Source organism: Echinops telfairi, unplaced genomic scaffold (genome assembly GCF_000313985.2).
Source record: "Echinops telfairi isolate 266 unplaced genomic scaffold, ASM31398v2 ScPeMD7_7427;HRSCAF=8465, whole genome shotgun sequence".
Taxonomy (NCBI): Eukaryota; Metazoa; Chordata; class Mammalia; order Afrosoricida; family Tenrecidae; genus Echinops; species Echinops telfairi.
The window spans coordinates 1,644,137-1,663,965 of NW_022111327.1; the positions used below are offsets into that span (position 1 = coordinate 1,644,137).

The window sequence follows — 19,829 nt, forward strand, 5'->3', positions numbered from 1 at the left end:
GATGATAGGATTTCGGGGAAGGATGCTGGGGCTCCAAGTGTGACTCTTGTTTAACCCCCTACTTCCTTTAGTAAGAAGGAAAATATTTCATTACGCATTTAAAGGCAATCCTTCTACAACACCTGGCCTTGGTAGAGTAAGCAAAGGTTCCTCAAACCAAAGTCATTTTCTCTCTAGTCAAATCTGACTCAGGATAATCTTGTGGCTGTGAGTAGAACTGCAGTTCAGAGGATTTCCAATGGCTGGTTTTTTCTTGTAGATCTCTAGGCCTTACTTCTGAGGTGCATCTCTTATTGTTAGGCGCCATCAAGTGGGTTCTGACACATAGCAACCTCATGTACAACAGAAGAAAACCCTACCCAGTCTTGCACTGTCCTCAGAATCCTTGCTATGTTTCAGCCCATTGTTGTAACCACCCTGTCAATCTCTCTCCTTAAGGATCATCCTCTATTTCGGCTGACCCTCTAAAGTTACCAAACATGATTTCCTTCTCCAGGGAATGGCTCCTCCTGATGACATGCCTGAAGTATGAGAGAGAAAGTCTTGCCATCTTGGCTTCTTAGGGCTATTCCAGCTGTACTTCTTTCAAGACAGATTTGGGCATTCTGATAGTCAATACTGTACTCAATATTTTTCACCAGTGTTATAATGCAAAGGTCATAGATTCTCCTTTGGTCTACCTTATTCATGATCTGACTTTCACATGTTTATGAGACAATCGAAAATACCATGACTTTGGTCAGGCACAACTTCATTCGCAAAATAGCCTCTTTACTCTTTAACACTTTAAAGAAGTCTGTGTAGCAGATTTGCCCAATGCAAGAAATTATTTAATTTTTTGACTGATTCTTCCTTGGCCAATGACTGCAGCTCCAAGTAAAATGAAATACTAAACAACTTCAACATTTTCTCCATTTTTCATGTATGTTGATTCTTGATTCACTTGTGGAGATTCCTATTTTCTTTATGTAAAATCATACTGAAGACTAACATCGTTGATCATCATCAGTAAAATTCTCCAAGCCCTCTTCACTTGACAAGGTTTTTTTTCCATTTATGATACAGCCTTATTTTTCATAAAGTCTATCTTAAATTCATACTGAGGTTCAAACTATAGATACATTTCTTGTTTTGTTTTGGCAACAGATTTTGATTTGGGAAATAAAACACTGGGTACCTAAAATCAGGATAAGGAAGTATCAAACAAGGAAGCTTAGATTAAAACAGACAAATTATATCTGCAATGTGTCCTGTTTGAGTTGATGGATTTGGAAAATTAAAGATGATACTGAATAACCATGTTTATTTTGAGTATTTGTCTTGAAGGGCCATTTAAATTAGGCAACTATTAGTCTGGCAGCCCAGGAAATAGAAGTTGTATAACATGTAAGGCATTAGGTTAAATAGATGGCAAATAAAATATATGCATCATAATTCTGATTTAGGATATCTATGTAATCAATTAAACAATAAACTAATTTTTGTTATTCATTATTTCAATCAGTCATCAACACATAAATAATTATTAGCCAACCATATAAGAAGAAAATACCAAGTTATGCTTATGATGCTTCCAGAACTCAGAATTAGTAAAATTAATATTGTGTTCAATTTATGAGACCTTCAAACTAATCAAACACTTGGGCTAGCTAATTACAGGAAACCCTTAAATTTTTTAACAGGAAAGCTGGCTCTGCCTAGATCTAATTTGCTTGGTTAGGATCTCTGTTTTGTCTTCCTACTTCCCACACGAGAGTCTTTTCTAATTCTTCCTTTCTAAAATCCTCAAGTCCCTCAGTACAGTAGACAACTTATGACACTTGTGAAAGTAGGCACTGTGGGGCCAAGGACCAGAGGGCTGTTATAGATCTCTTTTGAAATTAGCCTGTGAGCTTAGGTGACTTGAATGAGACAAAGGTCCAGTGAACAGGTACTATCAATTGGCAAAGGTCAATTCAGTATTTAAAAGTTGGAAAATTATTTGCAAAAAACAAATCCTTTTTAGTCAGTTAAATTCATTGTCCATAGAAGGGCATATGTACGATAAAGTCTGCCTCTTTGCACAGTCCACCTCTTTCTGAGTCTGTCTTAATTTGGCAGCTCCAGTGAAATCTGTTTGCCATAGTGACCCTTGTGTAATAACCTACAAAGTTTACAGCAACACACAGGCCACCTCAATATGGCAAACTAATGGATAGGTGGTAGACTGTTACTTTTGCCCATCTGATAGTAATTCTTTCTTATAGTAGCTTCTTAGTTGCATAGAGGGCAGAGGTTCTTACCTAGGCATACTCTTGTTACCCACCATGCATTTTTAGTAACTGGGGATATTTGGAAGTATCTGGAGATATTTGGTTGGATCAAGGAGGGATCTACTGGCATCTAATGTTCAGTGATGCTTCTAAACATCTGTAAGGTCCTGGACAGACACCTGGAACAACTAACTATCCAATCACCAATATCGATAGTGCTGAGTGTGGGAAGCCCTGCTTTAAGGGGATTAGCCATTTCTTCTAGATGAGCAGTCTTGACTAGGGCATGAGATCAAAATGTGCACATGCTTCCTCATGTGCCTTGGCTTTCAAATCTTTTCCAGAAAGGCAAAAACAAAACACACACAAACGCAATACCCAACACATTACCACAAAATCATTTTTATTAATAGGGAAAATTTAATCCAATATTGCCATTGAGCAGATCCCACTTTCTTTTTACCTGTACATCTAGACCTGGCATACTACTGTTTCTAAACTGAGTTCTTCAGACTTCCTGTTTATCCTGTGTTATCTTTCTGATAAATTCCCTGCTTTGCTTAAATTAGCAAGAGTTTGTTTCTATTTCATTTAGTCTAGGAAATATGAATAATTCACTTTTTCACAGAGAAAGCATGCCACAGGAAAATTAATTTGGTGATTTTAAGTGTTTATTTGTTCCACCATGTCAGACATTGTCTTAATTGTTGGGCTATATATGACATGATCATCATCTTCCAGGAGCTTAAAAATCTAGTTGGAGAAACTATTCATCTATTTAAAGCGAGATCTTTTGTATTCAAGATTGGGTAGGCTAGGAACCAAATGAATGATTCAAAGAAATAGTGAAAGCTTTAGTGCTTCAGGGAGGGGAAAGATTATCTTGGAGTGTTATTGGGAAGACTTTTTGGAAGATGTGCCGCTTAAATGCGCTTTTAGAGAAGAGACAAGAAAAAGGAAAAGTCATAGAGATTTTTGTGGACGGACATGGAGATATCTGACAGAACCCACTTCAGTCTCTTGTTTTGGTATTTAAAAGCTTCTTAACTTTAAGCAAGTTATTTTGAAAAGGTATTGTAAAATGGCACATAGTAGATACTAAATAAATGTTGATGATGGAAATCCCTGGATATTACAAATGGTTATGACACTTTGTGGCTAACTGAAAAGTTTAAGGTCTGATTCAACCCAAACTGCCTTGAAAGAAAGGTTTTACCCTCTACTTCAAAAAAAAAAAGGATCCATCTTTGAAAATCTTTTTATGTATTAATTTTTCTTTCAAATCACTTGATTAGGACCTAATCTAGACATCATACTATTCAATGGTGCAATCATATTAATCAATGTTGTAGTATAACTAACAAAATCTGTTTCAAAACATTTTCTTTCTTCCTGAATTCCTTGATATCAGTTACTCATTACCCACCTCCCCTGCCGGACGCGCTCCTCCAGTAACCCGTATTCTAGTTATTGTTTTAGTTATTGTCTGTGGATTCACCCACCTATGGTTTCATATACTGAAAAACATAGAAAAATACATAACAGAGAGTCAAGAAGGCTACCACTAATGGCTAAATACAACAGAAATAAGCCCCAATATGAAAAAAAACCCACAGAAAATATCTAAAATCATATCAAGCACAAAGCATATTTTAAAAAAGGAGATAGCATGATAAGGTTTTAGCCTTTTAAGTCAGATTCATCATTTTAATCTACTCTGTCTCTTCATTACTCTGATGACTAGATTATTCCTATCCCTCAATTATGGTCAGAGAGAAATCAACAGAGGTTTATTCTCTGAGTAGATCCTGAAAATATATTTTGGGTTTCCACTGTCTTCCATAGCTTTCTGCAAACCAGAGTTTCACAATTTAAGCTCTGATACTATGCCCTCCTCTGGATTTGGATTTTATGACTTGCAATCCTTGGATCACAGATGTTGGTGTGCTTCTACCATGTGCGCTTAGTTGACATCTGGCTTCTTAGGGAGTACATTGCTACTCTGGCACACAGGGGTCACCTTGATGGTACCTGCCTCTGGTATGGTAAATGTTATTATTTGTTTCCAAACTTGGGGGAAGAGTATGAGCCTGTTTCAGAGCTGAATATTAATGCCACTTGTTAATGGGGAAAGTGACAAAATTAACTATAATGTTAGGTGTCATTGTGCCAGTTCCAACACATAGAGACCTTATTTACAACAGACCAGAACATTTTCTGGCTCTGCACCATCCTCACAATCATTTCTATATGTGAGTCCATTGTTGTAGGCATCATGTCAATATACCTCATTGAAGGTTTTCTTCTTTGTCACTAACTCCCTCTAACTTTACCAAGCATGATGTCCTTCCCTATGGACTGATACCTCCTGAAAACACTAATTTCTAAGAAGAATTCCCTCTTTTGTTCTTCCAAGACAGATTTGATTGTTTATCTAGCAGTCCATAATATAGTCAATAGTTATAATATATTCACAATATGAAATTCAAGTGAATTAATTCATCTTTAGTTTTCCTTATCCGTTGTCCAGCTCTCACTTGCATTTGAAGCAGTTGAAAATACAATAGCTTGAGTCTGGCACATCTTAGTCCTCAAAATGACATCTTTACTCTTTAATTATTTACTTTTTGCATCATATTTGTTCAATGAAATACAGTGCTTGATTTCTTGGCAGCTGGTTCCATGAACATTGATTGTGGATCAAAGAAAAAGGAAATTCTTGGCAAGTTCAATCATTTCTTCATTTAGCATTATGCGGTTTATTGGTCTAGTAGTGAGGATTTCTGTTTTCTTTCTGTCGAAGTATACTGCAGACTGAAGACTAGAGTCTTTGATCTGCATCAGTAAATGCTTCAAGTCCTCTTCACTTTCATCAAGCAAGATTGTGTCCTCTGCATGTTACAGGTTGTTAATGAGCCATCTTCTAATCTTTACATCAGACTCTTCATATAATCCAGCTTTGGAGATTATTTTCTCTGTACACTGATTGAATAAATATGATAAAAGGCTACAAACATTTCCAGATTTTAAACCATGCAGAATTCCTTTTGTTCAATTCCACATAAGCACAATGAAATGTTCTGGAATTCCTATCCCCATTTTTTTGGCAATGGTATTCATAGTTTGTTTTAATCCACAAAGTAGAATGCCTTCACACAGTCAATAAAACGCAGGTGACTATCTTTCTGATATTCTCTGCTTCCAGCTAAGATCCAGTTGACAATGGCAGCAGTGATTCCCTCATTGTATGACCTCTTCTGAATCTCCCTTGACTTTCTGCAGGTTTCTTTTTCTTTTCTAATATAAATCGTTGTATTGGGGGCTCTTGCAGTTCTTATAACAATCCATACATCAATTGTCCCAGTCACATATGTTGCCATCATCATTTTCAAACATTCTTATTAATGTACTTCTACAGCTGGTTTGTAATTATCTTCAGTAAAAATTTACTTGTATATGATATGTATGATAGAATGCAATAAATATTCATTGGTCATTTTCCTTTGCAACTGGCACAAACACATCACCTTTCTATAGAATGGGTACAAATATGGGTCACTTCTAGTTGATTGATCTTCAAATTTCTTGGCATAGATGAATGAGCATCAGTAGTGCTTTGTTTCTCTCTACTGGTAATAACAAATTGAAAAATAATTTGTCAATTTCTTATTTTTGTTCATTATAAACATTTTTTAAGTTCCCTTCTGAAGTATAATGCTGTTAGTGATAGAATAATATCCACACAACACAAGGAAGACCACTTAATTGGGTTGTTATTCAAATATACACAACAACGACTAATATAAAAAGATGAAGAAACTGAATATTTTTGCCAACGCATGCAGTCTGAAATTGATTAAACATGCAATCCATATACATCATGATTACTGGCATTGGAATGTCAAAGCTGAAAACAAAGACGTATCATCAGCTGGAAAATAACATCTTGGTGATAGGAATGATGACAAAGATGGAAAGATAAACTTTTTCAAATTATTAATTGCACAAATTTTTTAAGTGACAAAAGTAGAAATGATACAAGTGGCTCTTACAGAAAAGAATAGATAGAAATTAAATAACTACATCTTTGGAAGCCGGGTAGGTAAAAGCTCAATATCACCAGTCAGGAAGGTGAGCATCATGGATGCTGAAGACTAGATCGCTGAAGACAAAGCCTTGAAGATAAACAAGCGGTCATCTGTCTGAGAATCAACAAAGTCCTCGTGGAAGAAACACACCAGCCTATGTGATCATGAGGTGTCGATGGAATGAGGTATCAGGCATCAAAGAACAAAATGTAATATCATTGTGAATGAGGGGGAGTGCAGAGTGGGGACCCAAACCCCATGTGTAGGCAAGTGGACATCCCCTTAGAGAAGGGTCACAGGGAGGAGATGAGGCAGTCAGGGTGCAGTGTAGCAACAATGAAACATACAACTTTCCTCTAGTTCTTTAATGCTTCCACTCCCCCACTATCATGGTCCCCATTCTACCTTACAAATCCAGCTAGAGCAGAGGATGTACACTGGTACAGATAAGAATTGGATACACAGGGAATCCAGGACTGATGAACCCCTCAGGACCAATGGTGAGAGTGGCGATAATGAGAGGGTGGAGGGAAAGTGGGGTAAAAAGGGGAAACCGATTACAAGAATCTACATATAACCCCCTCCTTGGTGGACGGGCAACAGGAAAAGTGGGTGAAGGGAGACATCAGACAGTATAAGACATGACAAAACTATAATTTATAAATTATCAAGGGTTCATGGGGGGCGGGAGGCCAGGAGGGCTGGGGGAAAATGAGAAGCTATTACCAAAGGCTCAGGTAGAAAGCAAATGTCTTGAGAATGATGATGGCAACAAGCATACAAATGTGCTTGACACAATGGATGGATGGATGAATTGTGATAAGGGTTGTGCGAGCTCCCAATAAAATGATTTTAAAAAATATATATCACCAGTCACAACAAAGTGAAGGGCCAACTGCAGAATAGACCATCAATTGCATTGCTTATATACAATTTCAAGATGAAGCTTAAAATCCAAAGTATAACCTTGAGCCCAACCTAAATTTAAAGACAATATTAAGCATTGATTGATTACCTGGCAAAAAGCATGCACTCTATTGAGATGACATCCAACAAAAGATCATTAAAAATACAAGAAAGAAAGTAAAAGTCAAAATGGGTTTCAGAAGACTCTCTGAAACTTGCTACTGAATGTAAAGTTTCTAAAGTGAACAGAAGAAATGATGAAGTAAAAGAATTGAATAGAAGATTCCAAAGGATAGCTCAAGAAGACAAAGTTGAGTATTATAATGAAACGTGCATGTTCACCATTTCTCAAGCTGAACGAATTGAAGGAAAAAAGTAAGCCAAGGGTTAAAATATTGAAGGGTTCTGTAGACAAAATATTGAACAATGCAGGAAGCATCAAAAGGAGGAGAAAGTAATACACAGTTCCTGTACCAAAAAGATGTAGTTGATTGTTCGGTTATTTCTGCAGGTAGTATATGATAAAGAATCTATAGTATTAAAGGAAGAAATTTAACTGAACTGAGGGCTATGAAGAAGAAAAAAGATATTAGAAATTGATGGAATTAAGATCACAGCTTATATACTTAACATCCTTAGCATCAAATTTTCCCTCTATTCCTTCACATTTAGTCAACAACAAAGGAGAGTAATGGAAATTATTATAGTAATATGTAACATTTCACCAATGTAGTCACATAAACTGATTTATTCAATGAAGAAAAATCAGGTGACTTCTTAACAGAAAAGTTATGGAAATTGAGCAATCATCTTGAATGAAACTAATTGACTGGTTACGCATGTAAGATCTAGCCTTTGCTCACAATAGAAAAGAAGGAGTTATTTTAGACATTTTCTCCAGCAAAGCTAGTGTTAAATATATAAAATGTACATAAGAAGAGGCAAGTATAAACAGTAGTAGTTTTACTTGTACATTAAGACTGGCATAATGGTATACTCAGTTGAGCAATTATATTTAAGGATAATTAAACATTATGAGATCCAGAAGGAAATGCAGGGGAGGAATTGTGGACTGCAACATTAGTAGCAAACTGCATCCCTTGCTCCCATTCTTTCAATCAAAACATGAAGCTTGAGCAGCGAATTCTAAGACTAGCTCAGACCCCAATTAATCTCTCTAGGGATCCAGGATAAGTTTTCTAATAAAATTGTAATTCTACTCTCTGTTGTTCAGGGGGCTTGGCTTTGACAGTTCTCCTCTTCCTTCCTCAAATAATAACTGTGAGTTCCAGATGAGTTTTTCAAAGTAAGAAGAAATAAGCTTGCCTGCTTTTGGCAGTGTGTGTTCCAGCTAATCTGCAAATACTGTAATTATGCTGGCTGTTAATAGATTAGTCTTTGGGCTGGTCGTCAAGATTCATTTGAATTGTTGCAATTGTTGCTCTTTCCTCACAGAAATTCTTCAGTTCTTGGCAATTTCCAGACGTAGACATGATATTGGAATTTAATGAGGCTCCACACCCATATACCCCCTTGGGATGTGTTAGGTAAATGTAAGTTTATCTACTCCCATTCATGAGCTTAGTGGGGAAAAGTCAACATGGGGGGGTGTCCCACATGAAAATTGTTTCAGCTGGAAATTTGCCACAAAGCCACTCCCATTACTCTAGAAACAGCCAATTTGTAAGTAGTTAAAGAAGCAAAAGCTATTGATTCCGTACCAGAATTTTCATGTTTCCTCCCGATAGCTTGCATCCATCTTCCTATCCATCCTGATAATGGGGGCTTCAGAACACAAGAAGGCATCAGATGAGACAATGTAAACTTTTTTGCTTTATCCATAATGTTCCATAATTGTAAAGCCTTCACTTTCGACCCTCACAATGACTTATAGTCCTGGAGACCCATAGGCATAGTTATCCCCTGTCCAATAGGGTGACTATGACTTGGAATGGAGTCAATAGCAGTGAGTTTTCATTTTCATTTTTAGTTGTTTTTTTTAAGTCTTTACATTCCAAGGTCATTGCTCAGTTCACATGAGATAATGTATCTCAAAGGACTTTGGAAATGATGACCCTCTTATAAGTGGAAGGCATTTAAAATGATCATTAGTATTAATAAATGCCATGTCAGTAATTAATATTAAACAATAATAAAATCAGTGTAGATAGCTCGACAGTTCATGACAGTAGAGAAGCATTGGACTGCTAACTACAACGTTTGCAGGTCTAACTCACCAGCGGCTCTTCAGGAGAAACCTGAGGCTAGTTCCTCTCCTAGGGATTTACATCCTTGGAAATACTACATAGGGTTGGTATGAGTTAGAATCTACTTGATGGCAGAGAGTTTGGATTTTAGGATGGTATGGCAGGAGGCTAGGGTAAGGGATGGCAGTGACTGCAAAAGAATATCCAAATAAAAGTTGGAGAAAATAATCATATTTGCTAATGAAATAAGTTATTAATAGTTCCCCTAAACCTATGACATTGATATTAATTTATTTGGAAGCCAAAAATATTTGAAAATAAGTTTGTCTAAGAATAGGTTCCACCAGAGCTAGGAGGCAAAGGGCATTTATAGATGTATAAATAAAGGCATGTACATATTCAACTATATTTACATATGAGGATGGGGAAATAAATCTATGTGCATGTATTTATAGGTTTAGCATAAAGGTAGCAGAAGGAAATTGGCCTCCACTCAAGTACTTTCTCAATGCAAGAATACTTTCTTCTATTAAATTGGCATTCTATGATGCACACCTTCCCGGCACAACCACAGAAGACAAAGCAGATGAATAAGCAAACGTGGTGAAGAAAGTTGATGGTGCTCAGTTATCAAAAGATATAGCATCTGAGGTCTTAAAGGCTTGAAGGTAAACAAGTGGCCATCTAGCTCAGAAGCAACAAAGCCCACATGGAAGAAGCACACAAGCCTGTGTGATCACGAGGTGCCAAAGGGATCAATTATCAGGCATCAAAGAACAAAAAATCATATCATTGTGTGCTCACCTCCTGGATACAATCGCTGAAGACAAATGGATGCATAAGCAAATGTGTCGAAGAAAGCTGATGATGCCCAGCTATCAAAAGATATAGGATCTGGAGTCTTAAAGGCTTGAAGGTAAACAAGCGGACATCTAGCTCAGAAGCAACAAAGCCCACATCGAAGAAGCACATCAGCCTGTGCGATCAAGAGGTGTCGAAGGGATCAGGTATCAGGCATCATCAGGAAAAAAAGTATGTCATAGTGAATGAGGGGAGAAGTGTGGAGTGGAGACCCAAAGCCCATTTGAAGGCCACTGGACATCCCCTTACAGAAGGGTTTCGGGGAGGAGACCAGCCAGTCAGGGTGTGATGTAGCAATGATGAAAAATACAACTTTCCTCTAGCTCCAAAATGCTTCCTCCTTCCCCGCTATCATGATCCCAATTCTACCTTACAAATATGGCTAGACCTGAGGATGTACACTGGTACAGATAGGAACTGGAAACACAGGGACTCCAGGGAGGATGATCCCTTCGGGACCAGTGGTGTGAGTGGCAATACTGGGAGAGTGCAGGAAGGGTGGGTTGGAAATGAGGAACAGATTACAAGGATCTACATGTGACCTCCTCCCTGGGGGACAGACAATAGAGAAGTGGGTGAAGGGAGACGTCGGACAGGGTAAGATATGACAAAATAATAATGTATAAATTATCAAGGGTTCATGAGGGAGGGGGGAGAAGGGAGAGAGGGGAAAAATGAGGAGCTGATGCCGGGGGCTTAAGTGGAGAGCAAATGTTTTGAGAATGATGAGGACAATGAATGTACAGATGTGCTTTACACAATTGATGTATGTATGGATTGTGATAAGAGTTGTATGAGCCCCTAATAAAATGATTAAAAATAAGAATAGTGTTCCACCGTCTGTGTGTCCAGTTGTCTAAAGTGGTAGCTTGTGTGTTGCTGTGATGCTGGAAGCTATGTCAATGGTATTTCAAAAGCAGCATGGTCACCCAATGTGAACAGACTTCAGCAGATTTCCAGACTCATAACAGGTTATGGAAAAGGAATAGCCTGTCCACTTCTGAGGAATTAGTCACTGAAAGCCTCATGAATAGTAGCAGAACTACGTCAGACATAGTGCCAAGTTGGAAGTAAAGCCTATGGGAGTAAAGTCTTTGATATCTTCATGTGCTGATGGGGCACAACTGAAAATGAGAAGAAACAACTACAAAAATCTAAGAATGGGAACTTGAGGATGTATGAAGTATGAAGCTAGGAAAACTAGAAGTTGTCAAAATGAAATGTGAGGCATAAATGATATCGATATCATATCCCAGGCATTAATGAGCTGACATGGGCTGGCACTGGCCATTTTGAATGAGGCAGTCATATGATTGACTATGATAGAAATGATCCAATTAAGAAGAATGGTGGTGCAATCACTGTCTTGAAGTACAATGCTGTCTGTGATATAATTATATCTATCTACATTCAAGGAAAGGAACCCTAATGGTGTAGTGGCTATGTGTCAGGCTGTGATCAACATGGTCAGCAGTTCAAAACCACCAGTAGCTCAATGAGAAAAAGACTATGTTTTCTACTCCCATAAACAATTATAATCTCAGAAGCACACCGTGAATAGCTTATGAGTCAGCATTGACTCAATGGCAGTGAGTGAGTGAGCATTCAAGGAAATATAATCAATACTATTATTCAATTTTATGCACCTACCACAAAAGTTAGTGTTAAAGAAATGGAAGAATTTTACCGACATCCTAAGTCTAAAATAAAAACAAAAAAACATGCAAGCAGGAAGCACTGATAATTATGGGCAATTGGTATGCAAAAATTGGAAACAAGGACAAGGAACCGCAGTTGTGAGATATGGTCTTGATAATAGAAACAAAGCTGGAGATCACATGATAGAATTTTGTGAGACCAACAACTTGTTCATAGTAAACATGATTTTTCAACAACACAAAAGGTCACATGGTCTTCTTTAGATGGAATCTACAGAAATAAAACTGACTGCATCTGTGGGAAGAAATGCTGGAGAAACTCCTTTTAACCACTGAAACCAGGCCAGGGGCTGATTGGGAATTAGATCACCAAGTGCTCATGTTTACACATGTTCAAATTGAAGCTGAAGAAAATTACAGTAAGTTCATCAGAGTCAAAATACAACCTTGAGTCTGTCCCACCTGAATTCTGAGAACATCTAAAGGACAGATTGGATGCAATGAATACTATGACAGAAGACCTGATGAGCTATGGGAGGACATCAAGAGTATCATTCATGATGAAAGCAAAAGGTCATTAAAAAAGATATGAAAGATCAGCATGGATGGCAGAAGAGACTCAGAAACTTCCTCTTCATGTAATAGCTAAGGCAAATGAAAGAAATGATGAAGTAGAGTTGGACAGAAAATTTCAAAGAGCAACTCAAGAAGACAAAGTAAACTATTATAAAGGAATATGCAAATGCCCAGAGTTAGACAACCAAAATGGAAGGACACGTTTAGCATATCTTAAACTGAAACAAAACAACTAAAAAAAAAAGTCAAGCTTCGAGTTGTAATATTAGAAGATTCTATGGGAAAACATTGAATGATGAAGGACGCAGGAAAAGAAGATGAGAAGAATTCACAGAGACACTGTACCAAAAAGAACTAGTTGACATTCATCCATTTCAGAAGGTAGGAGCAAGAACCAGCGGTCTGGAAGAAGTTCAAGCTGTACTGAAAGCATTAGCCAAAAACAAGACTCCAGGAGTTGTTGTAACAGCCATCAAAATGTTTAAACAAGCTGATGAAGCACTGGACGCACTTACTTATCTCTGACAGGAAATTTGAAGACCGCTACTTGGCCAACTGACTGGAAGAGATCAATATTTGTATCCATTCCAAAGAAAGGTGTCCCAATAGAATGGTCAAATTATAGAACAATATCATTGATTGATATCAAGTGCTAGCAAAAATTTGTTGACGATCACCCAACAATTTTTGTGGCAGTACATTGACAGGGAACTCCCAGTGGTTCAGGCTGAATTCAGAAGAGGACATGGAACAAGGGATATCATTGCTGATATGAGATTAATTTTGATTGAAAACAGAGAATATGAAAAAGTTGTTTACTTGTGCTTTATGGGTTATGTGAAGGCATTCCACTGTGTGAATCGCAATTCAGTGTGGATATCCTTGAGAAGAATGGGAATCCCAGACCACTTCATTGTGCTCAGGTACAATTTGTCATGGATCAAGAGGCCGTTGTGCTAACAGAACAAGGGAATCTTTCATAATTTAAAAATAAGAAAGGTGTGTTTCAGTTACAGTTGTTTCCTCTCATCATACTTATTCAATCTGTATGCTGAGCAAAGTATCTCAGAAGCTGGGTTATATGAAGAAGAATGCATCATCAGGATTGAAGAAAGGCTTATTAATTACCTGTGATATGCAGATGACACAACCTTGCTTATTGAAAGTGACAAAGATTTAAAGTACTCCCTGATGAACACCAAGGATTATAGCCTTCAGTGTGGATGACAACTCAGTATAAAGAAAACCAAAATCCTCACCACTAGACCAATAGGGAGCATCATGATCAATGGAGAAAAGATTGAAGTTGTCAAGGATTCATTCCATCTTGCTTGGAACTACAATCAATGCTCATGGAAGCAGCAGTCAATAGATTAAATTAAGCATGACATTAGGTCTGCTGCTCAAGATCTCTTGAAAGTGTTGAAAAGCACGGATGTTACTTTAAGGATGAAGGCGTGCCTGGCTCAATGGCCTTATATGCATCAGAAAAGTAGATATTGAATAAGGAAGATTGAAGAAGAATCAATAAATTTGAATTATGGTGCTGGAAAAGAATATTGAAAGTACCATGAGCTGTCCCCAAAACAAACCTTTTCACAGTGTTTCATTCTGTTGTGCATAGAATAGCTATGAGTCAGAATTAACTGGGTAGTACCCAACAACACGAACAGTGTCCAGTGAGCTAAATGTCTATTATCTGGAGGTGAAAGGCAAAGTGCAATGATCCAACAAAGACACCAACATGATATTTTTTTAAATTTTGGTGAAATAGCTATAACAACATTTGATAACACAAATATTTAATTTGTACATTTCATTGACATATTTACTATGGTGTATACCCATCACTACTCTTTCTCTGTTTCCAAATTTGTTATCACCTTTAACAGAAACTCAGTACTTGGAAGCAAATGCCTCTTCATTTCTCTTTCTCTCCAATTCCTATGGTAGCAATTAATAATGTTTGGTCTTTCTGTATTTCATATTCTTTATATTTCATGTTCAAAATGGCTTTTTAATACAGCATTGTAGAATCAAAGCTGAAGTTCATGTGATTTAAATTTTTACGTCTCCATAGTTTGAATAGGCACTTTTTTTTCAGTAGTTGAATACTGCTATAACAGGAATACCACAAGCAATTTATTCCTTCACAGTTTAGGAACCAACTCTAGGGGAAGGCCTCTCTTTGTGGCCTCAGAAGAAGGTCTTTATCTCCTTTCAACATCTGTGAGCCTCTTGTTGCTTGGCAATCCCCATATAGCTCGGCCTTCCTCTGGGTGTAGGATCTGCTCGGTGCACGGCCCCTGTGTACAAAGCACTAGCCTTACACCCAACTCTTCTTCATGGTAATAATGACATTCCTCTTCTCTGCTTGCTTCTCACTCATTGTATGTTTCATAAGATAAAAGGTGATGCAGAGGACATGCCTTTGAAATTCTCTTTACAGCGAATATGAGTATTGAATTCTACCCTAATCCCCTTACAAATGATTGCCTAATCAATCAGATCAAATCATGAGTTATGGTTACATCATTACATTGTGCCATATTACATCATTTCATAATTGCCACATCACGAGAATTATGGCCAAGCCAAATTGACAGATATTTGGGGAGGATACAATTCAATCTCTGAAAACAGTATGCTATGCAAAATTCACATTGTATTAAAGATATATGAAGGTAAGACAAAAATACTTTACTATGCTTCCAGTTCATAATGCATGATTTTATTCCAAATGGAAATATCTTTAAACATACCTTTGTGACCATTGGATAGTTGTAGACATATTCCCTCAGTAATATACTTGTTTTAGTATCATTAGGATGTCTCTTTTTCTTTAAATCTAATAAAAGCAATGACTTCCAGCAGATTGTGTCCTCCTATCAAAGGAAATAATAGTACATGGAGCCTTAGAGGCTTGTCTTAGACCAAGCAGCCATCTAAGTGAGATGTCAGCTCGGTCCACACGGAAGAAACACATCAGCCTGTATGACCCGAGGATTGAAGTATTGTGAATAATAAAATCCAAATGCAGAGCAAGGAACAGTATTAGAGCTTAAATTCTACACACTCAGTTTGCAGAGGCTACAGATGACAGTGAGAGAAAGCCCCAAACCCATTTTCAAAGTCCCCCAAAGGGATTAAGCCTCTGGGAATCCCCTCCGACTATAGACCAAAGATGAGACAGGCCTTGCATTTCAGGGGGCATCACTGTAGTTGTGGTTAGGTTAAAACGGGACACGTTGCCAGTTGATCTCCTTTTTGGCATATACTTGTTCCAGTTTTTGATAGTCTGCTTTCTTTTCTGTTGAGGGTTTTCTATTTGGTTCTGTTATTTTTGGGTTGCTTGTTTTTATTTGGATTCTATAATGTTTTCTGTATATGAAATCCAAGCTAGGCAAATCTATTGAGACGGCAACTGGATTAATAGTTTCCTGTGGGCACGGTGGCAGAGGTTTGTGGGAAATGGGAAGCTAATGACAATGAGTAGAAAAAGAAATGCCTTAGTCTTGATTGTAGTGATGATTGCACATCTCTTTTGAATATGATTGAGCTGTTGAAATATATAATGTGTGAATTGTATGCCAATAGAACTGTTAAAACAACAAAAGTGGATTCCCAAAGATTTATGTGGGCCAGTTAAATTCAAGGCAGAGCGGCCAACTCAGTAAGGTATGGAGACTTTGGGGGGACTCCAAAGAGTAATCCTGATATAATTTCTCAAAGAACACAAGGAACTTATTAGGAAGAAATTTGAAGAAAATTTAAAACAGCATTGGTGATTTTAAAAGCCAGGAAATGGAGCTAAGGATTTTTTTTTTCAATCACAACAATGTTCATTCTTTAAAGGTAGCAAGACTGTGCTATGAAAGCCTTGTTGAGAAACCTTACCCCATCTACAGCCTTGATCATGGCCCTACAGACCCCCCTACCCACCCCTCACTCAAAGAATATTTTTAAAGAAACACAATTTGAGCCCTTAAAGCATATCAAAACTGCCATTTGATATAGTATAGGTTCATAATTTTTAGGAAAAGGTTAAAGAGATGGAAACACCCCATCCTAAGTGTATAGGTTGAGAGCAGGGATGGGAGTCATTTTTTTCTGCCAAAACCCGTTTGGATCTTTATAATATCATTTGCAGTCAAACCTTTAATTAATTGTCCCGAATGTGATGGATAGAACTGCTTCTCTTTTATGAGGTGTGTGCTGGTAGCTGGTACTGATGATTTCATGGGCCTAAATAGCCTGCAGGCTGGACATTCCCCACCTCTGACCTAGAGAGGCTGTGTTGAGAGGCTAGTACTCCACATGTTTATATTTTTGTTTAATAAAGGTTTCTATGATTTTGTAGAACCATGGTTTTTCTTATCATCCTATACAAATTACAATGGGCTATTCCTCTGTTTGCCCATCCCATTTCTCTGCCAAATCATCATTCAACCAAGGCAAGCTATCGATAATAATGTGTTGGAAAACTGAAAACAATTAACCACAGTGTTCTCATTTTTGAAAGTCAGTCAGCTATCCGGAAGATGAGGCTGAAGTGAACTTTTGACGCCTTTGTTTCTTTCCGACTTGGAGAATCTCACCAAAATGTAACATTCCCCTCACCTGTCCTGTCATTAACTTGTTTTCTCTTAAACATCCTATCAAATATGAGTTCAGACTCTTTCATGCCAGCAGGAATTATTTGATCAGTTAACAATGATTTAATGATTATTCTGAGATGCCCTGTTTTAGGTTCTGCTTCCTGTGGCTTACAAAAAAGTATAACACAATTATATTTGATAGATAATTTTCCAACTGGAGAGTTGGAGCAAGACATGAATACAGAAAAAAATAAAACAGGAATTCAGAGGAAAATATTAGTTCACTATAAGGACTTATCACTAAGGAATTATGTGTTTGTCCCATGTTTCTTTCTCCCAGACTTCACCCTGGTCTGAATCCTCATCCCATCAATGCAGCAGTATTATGTCATCCTTGTAGCTGACTTTGTTCATTTCTATCAAGCCAATCATCTTCAGACAATGCTTCCCTTGAGTCATCTGATTGTCCTAATAATCTACATTAACTATTCAGTCTACCATATCATATTCAAGTTCTTCTTAATGCTTTTCACAACCCACCAGAATTAACCCCAATAATCTATTGTCCAGTTTCATGTCTAACTACTATATACACAGAGCATAATGCCCTCCATGCCAATCATGCCAACTTGGCCGATAAACACATGTGGGGTTAATTGAAGGGTGCAGGGATAAATGGCTCAGTGAGCCTCACCTTTATAGTTCTCGGGTCTCTTGCTTTCTGATGATCGAATCAGAGTGCAGCTGCCTTAGCTAGTTCCCTGCTTTAGCTGGGAAGGCTCACATCCTGCAAGACATCCCGGAGGAGAAGCCACATAGACCTACCCTGATGCAGCCCTGGGTGCTGGAGCAGCTGTGTGGAGACCCCTGCCAGCGCTGAGATGCTTACACATTCACTGACTCAGCTTTCCTTCTGCAGTTGGCATCATTACATCTGTTTTGTGAGACGGAGGAGGATTTTGTGGATTGGTGTTGGACGTATGGGTTAATGGGTTAATGTTGGACTTGTGGGCTTAGGAAGCACTGGATGATTTCTGAATATAAAACTCTCTCCTATATACATATGAGTTTCCATGGATTTGTTTCTCTAGTTAACCCAGACTAACACACTACATCACCAAACCATTCTTTAATCAGATTATGCCTTTTAAATTCTACTTCTGTGCCTTAGTTTATTTTGCTAATTTGTTCTGAAATTCTTTGCTTTCAGTCTTTCCACATCTCCATCCCTCAAGAGATGAGAAAGACATTTCTTTCAAAAGCTTTCCCCGCGTAGCTGTATAGCTCAGATATTACCGTTCTTCACTAGATTGACTTGGTGCACAAATGATAGTCAGTATTTTTAAAATTAATATGTTGTTTTAAAATTTGGGATGAGAGTTTGAGGAGTTATTCAGAGGCTTAGAAAAGTCATTCCACAAGACTTGTCTATTAGCACTATATTTCATTAAAATTATTGAGCGCTACTAATGGGTAGATATGAAAATTTATGTTTGTCTGGTTATACTTTTGCAATCTATCTTTCTTTACACTCACAAGCTTTTTATAAAAACCATTCAAAAACATTCCATTTGTTTGATCTTGTTGGAAAATGTAGCTGTCAAAATGGCCTATTTACAGTGAATCAATGGTGCTCTAAATGGGCTGGGAAATGGATATTGTATGGATAAAGTAATAACTCAAATAGGAACACTGTCTAATAAATGTTTACACACCATCAAGTCTACAGACATTAAATATCATACACGACAGAAGCTTTCTTACCCTGTAATTTATCTCAATTTTTTCATTACCTTCTTTCATTTTCTCTTCTAGCTTTACTCACAGACAAGCCTCCCAAACCGTTGTTCCCCATGGAGAATCAGCCAAGTGTTATAGATGTCCAGCTGGGTAAGTCCCCTTCTGGGAATCATCATTCCTAAGCTTGCTCTCTGTTAACAAATGAAGGAAATTGTAAGAACCAGGAAAGGTTTATTGCCACTGCTATTACATGTGAATCAATTTGTGTTTGCTCATTTATAACCCTGGAATTCGATGCAATAGCAGTTTAAGAAAATGAGTTTGTACTGCATCAAAAAATGGTAATACTAATTGGTTACACTGGGTATTAAATGTGCAGTGTGACAGCTTTTTGACTCTGTGATTGATAGATTTACGGGTGTCTTGCATTGATGATTGGTACAGAAAACTTTTCATGCATGTCAGCTAAAAAATGTTTTTTTGGAGAGTGTTAACTCCTAGAGACCTAGCACTTCTTAAAATAAAAGACAGCCCTTCAGTATTGCCTTTAAAATGATTTAATATTATTTCAAATAACACAATCCAGGGCTATTTAAAACTTGTTTTTAGGTTGGGATCCTAAATATTTATGAATCATATGGTGTTGGGAAAAGTAACAAGTTGATTTATCAGTGCTACTGTCTTTTAAAGGCAGGAATAAGGACACAAGATGTTGAACCTCGTGTTTGAGTCCCTTACTACAAAGCTTTATATTTTAAGAACTGTAAGCTTGAAACTCAGAAACCTGCAAGAACCTCTTTCAAACTGTGGCCTTTAATCTAAACCATTTCCTTTAGCAGCTGTGAACTTTCATCTACCTTGGGTTTCATCCTAGAGAACCACAAAAGAACTGAGTAAATATGCTGGAAATATATCAGGCCTATTTTGGATGTATGATTTCTTG

General features: G+C 37.5%; 1 protein-coding gene across 1 annotated transcript in view; it reads left to right on the forward strand.

Moving 5' to 3' along the window:
• IL1RAPL2 (interleukin 1 receptor accessory protein like 2) overlaps positions 1 to 19,829 on the forward strand; it is a 1,497,587-nt gene that overhangs the window by 1,084,928 nt on the left and 392,830 nt on the right. Inside the window, exon 6 of the mRNA XM_004710023.2 lies at positions 18,962 to 19,036. Coding sequence (XP_004710080.1) covers positions 18,962 to 19,036 — 75 coding nt within the window. The remainder of the gene's footprint in view (positions 1 to 18,961; positions 19,037 to 19,829) is intronic.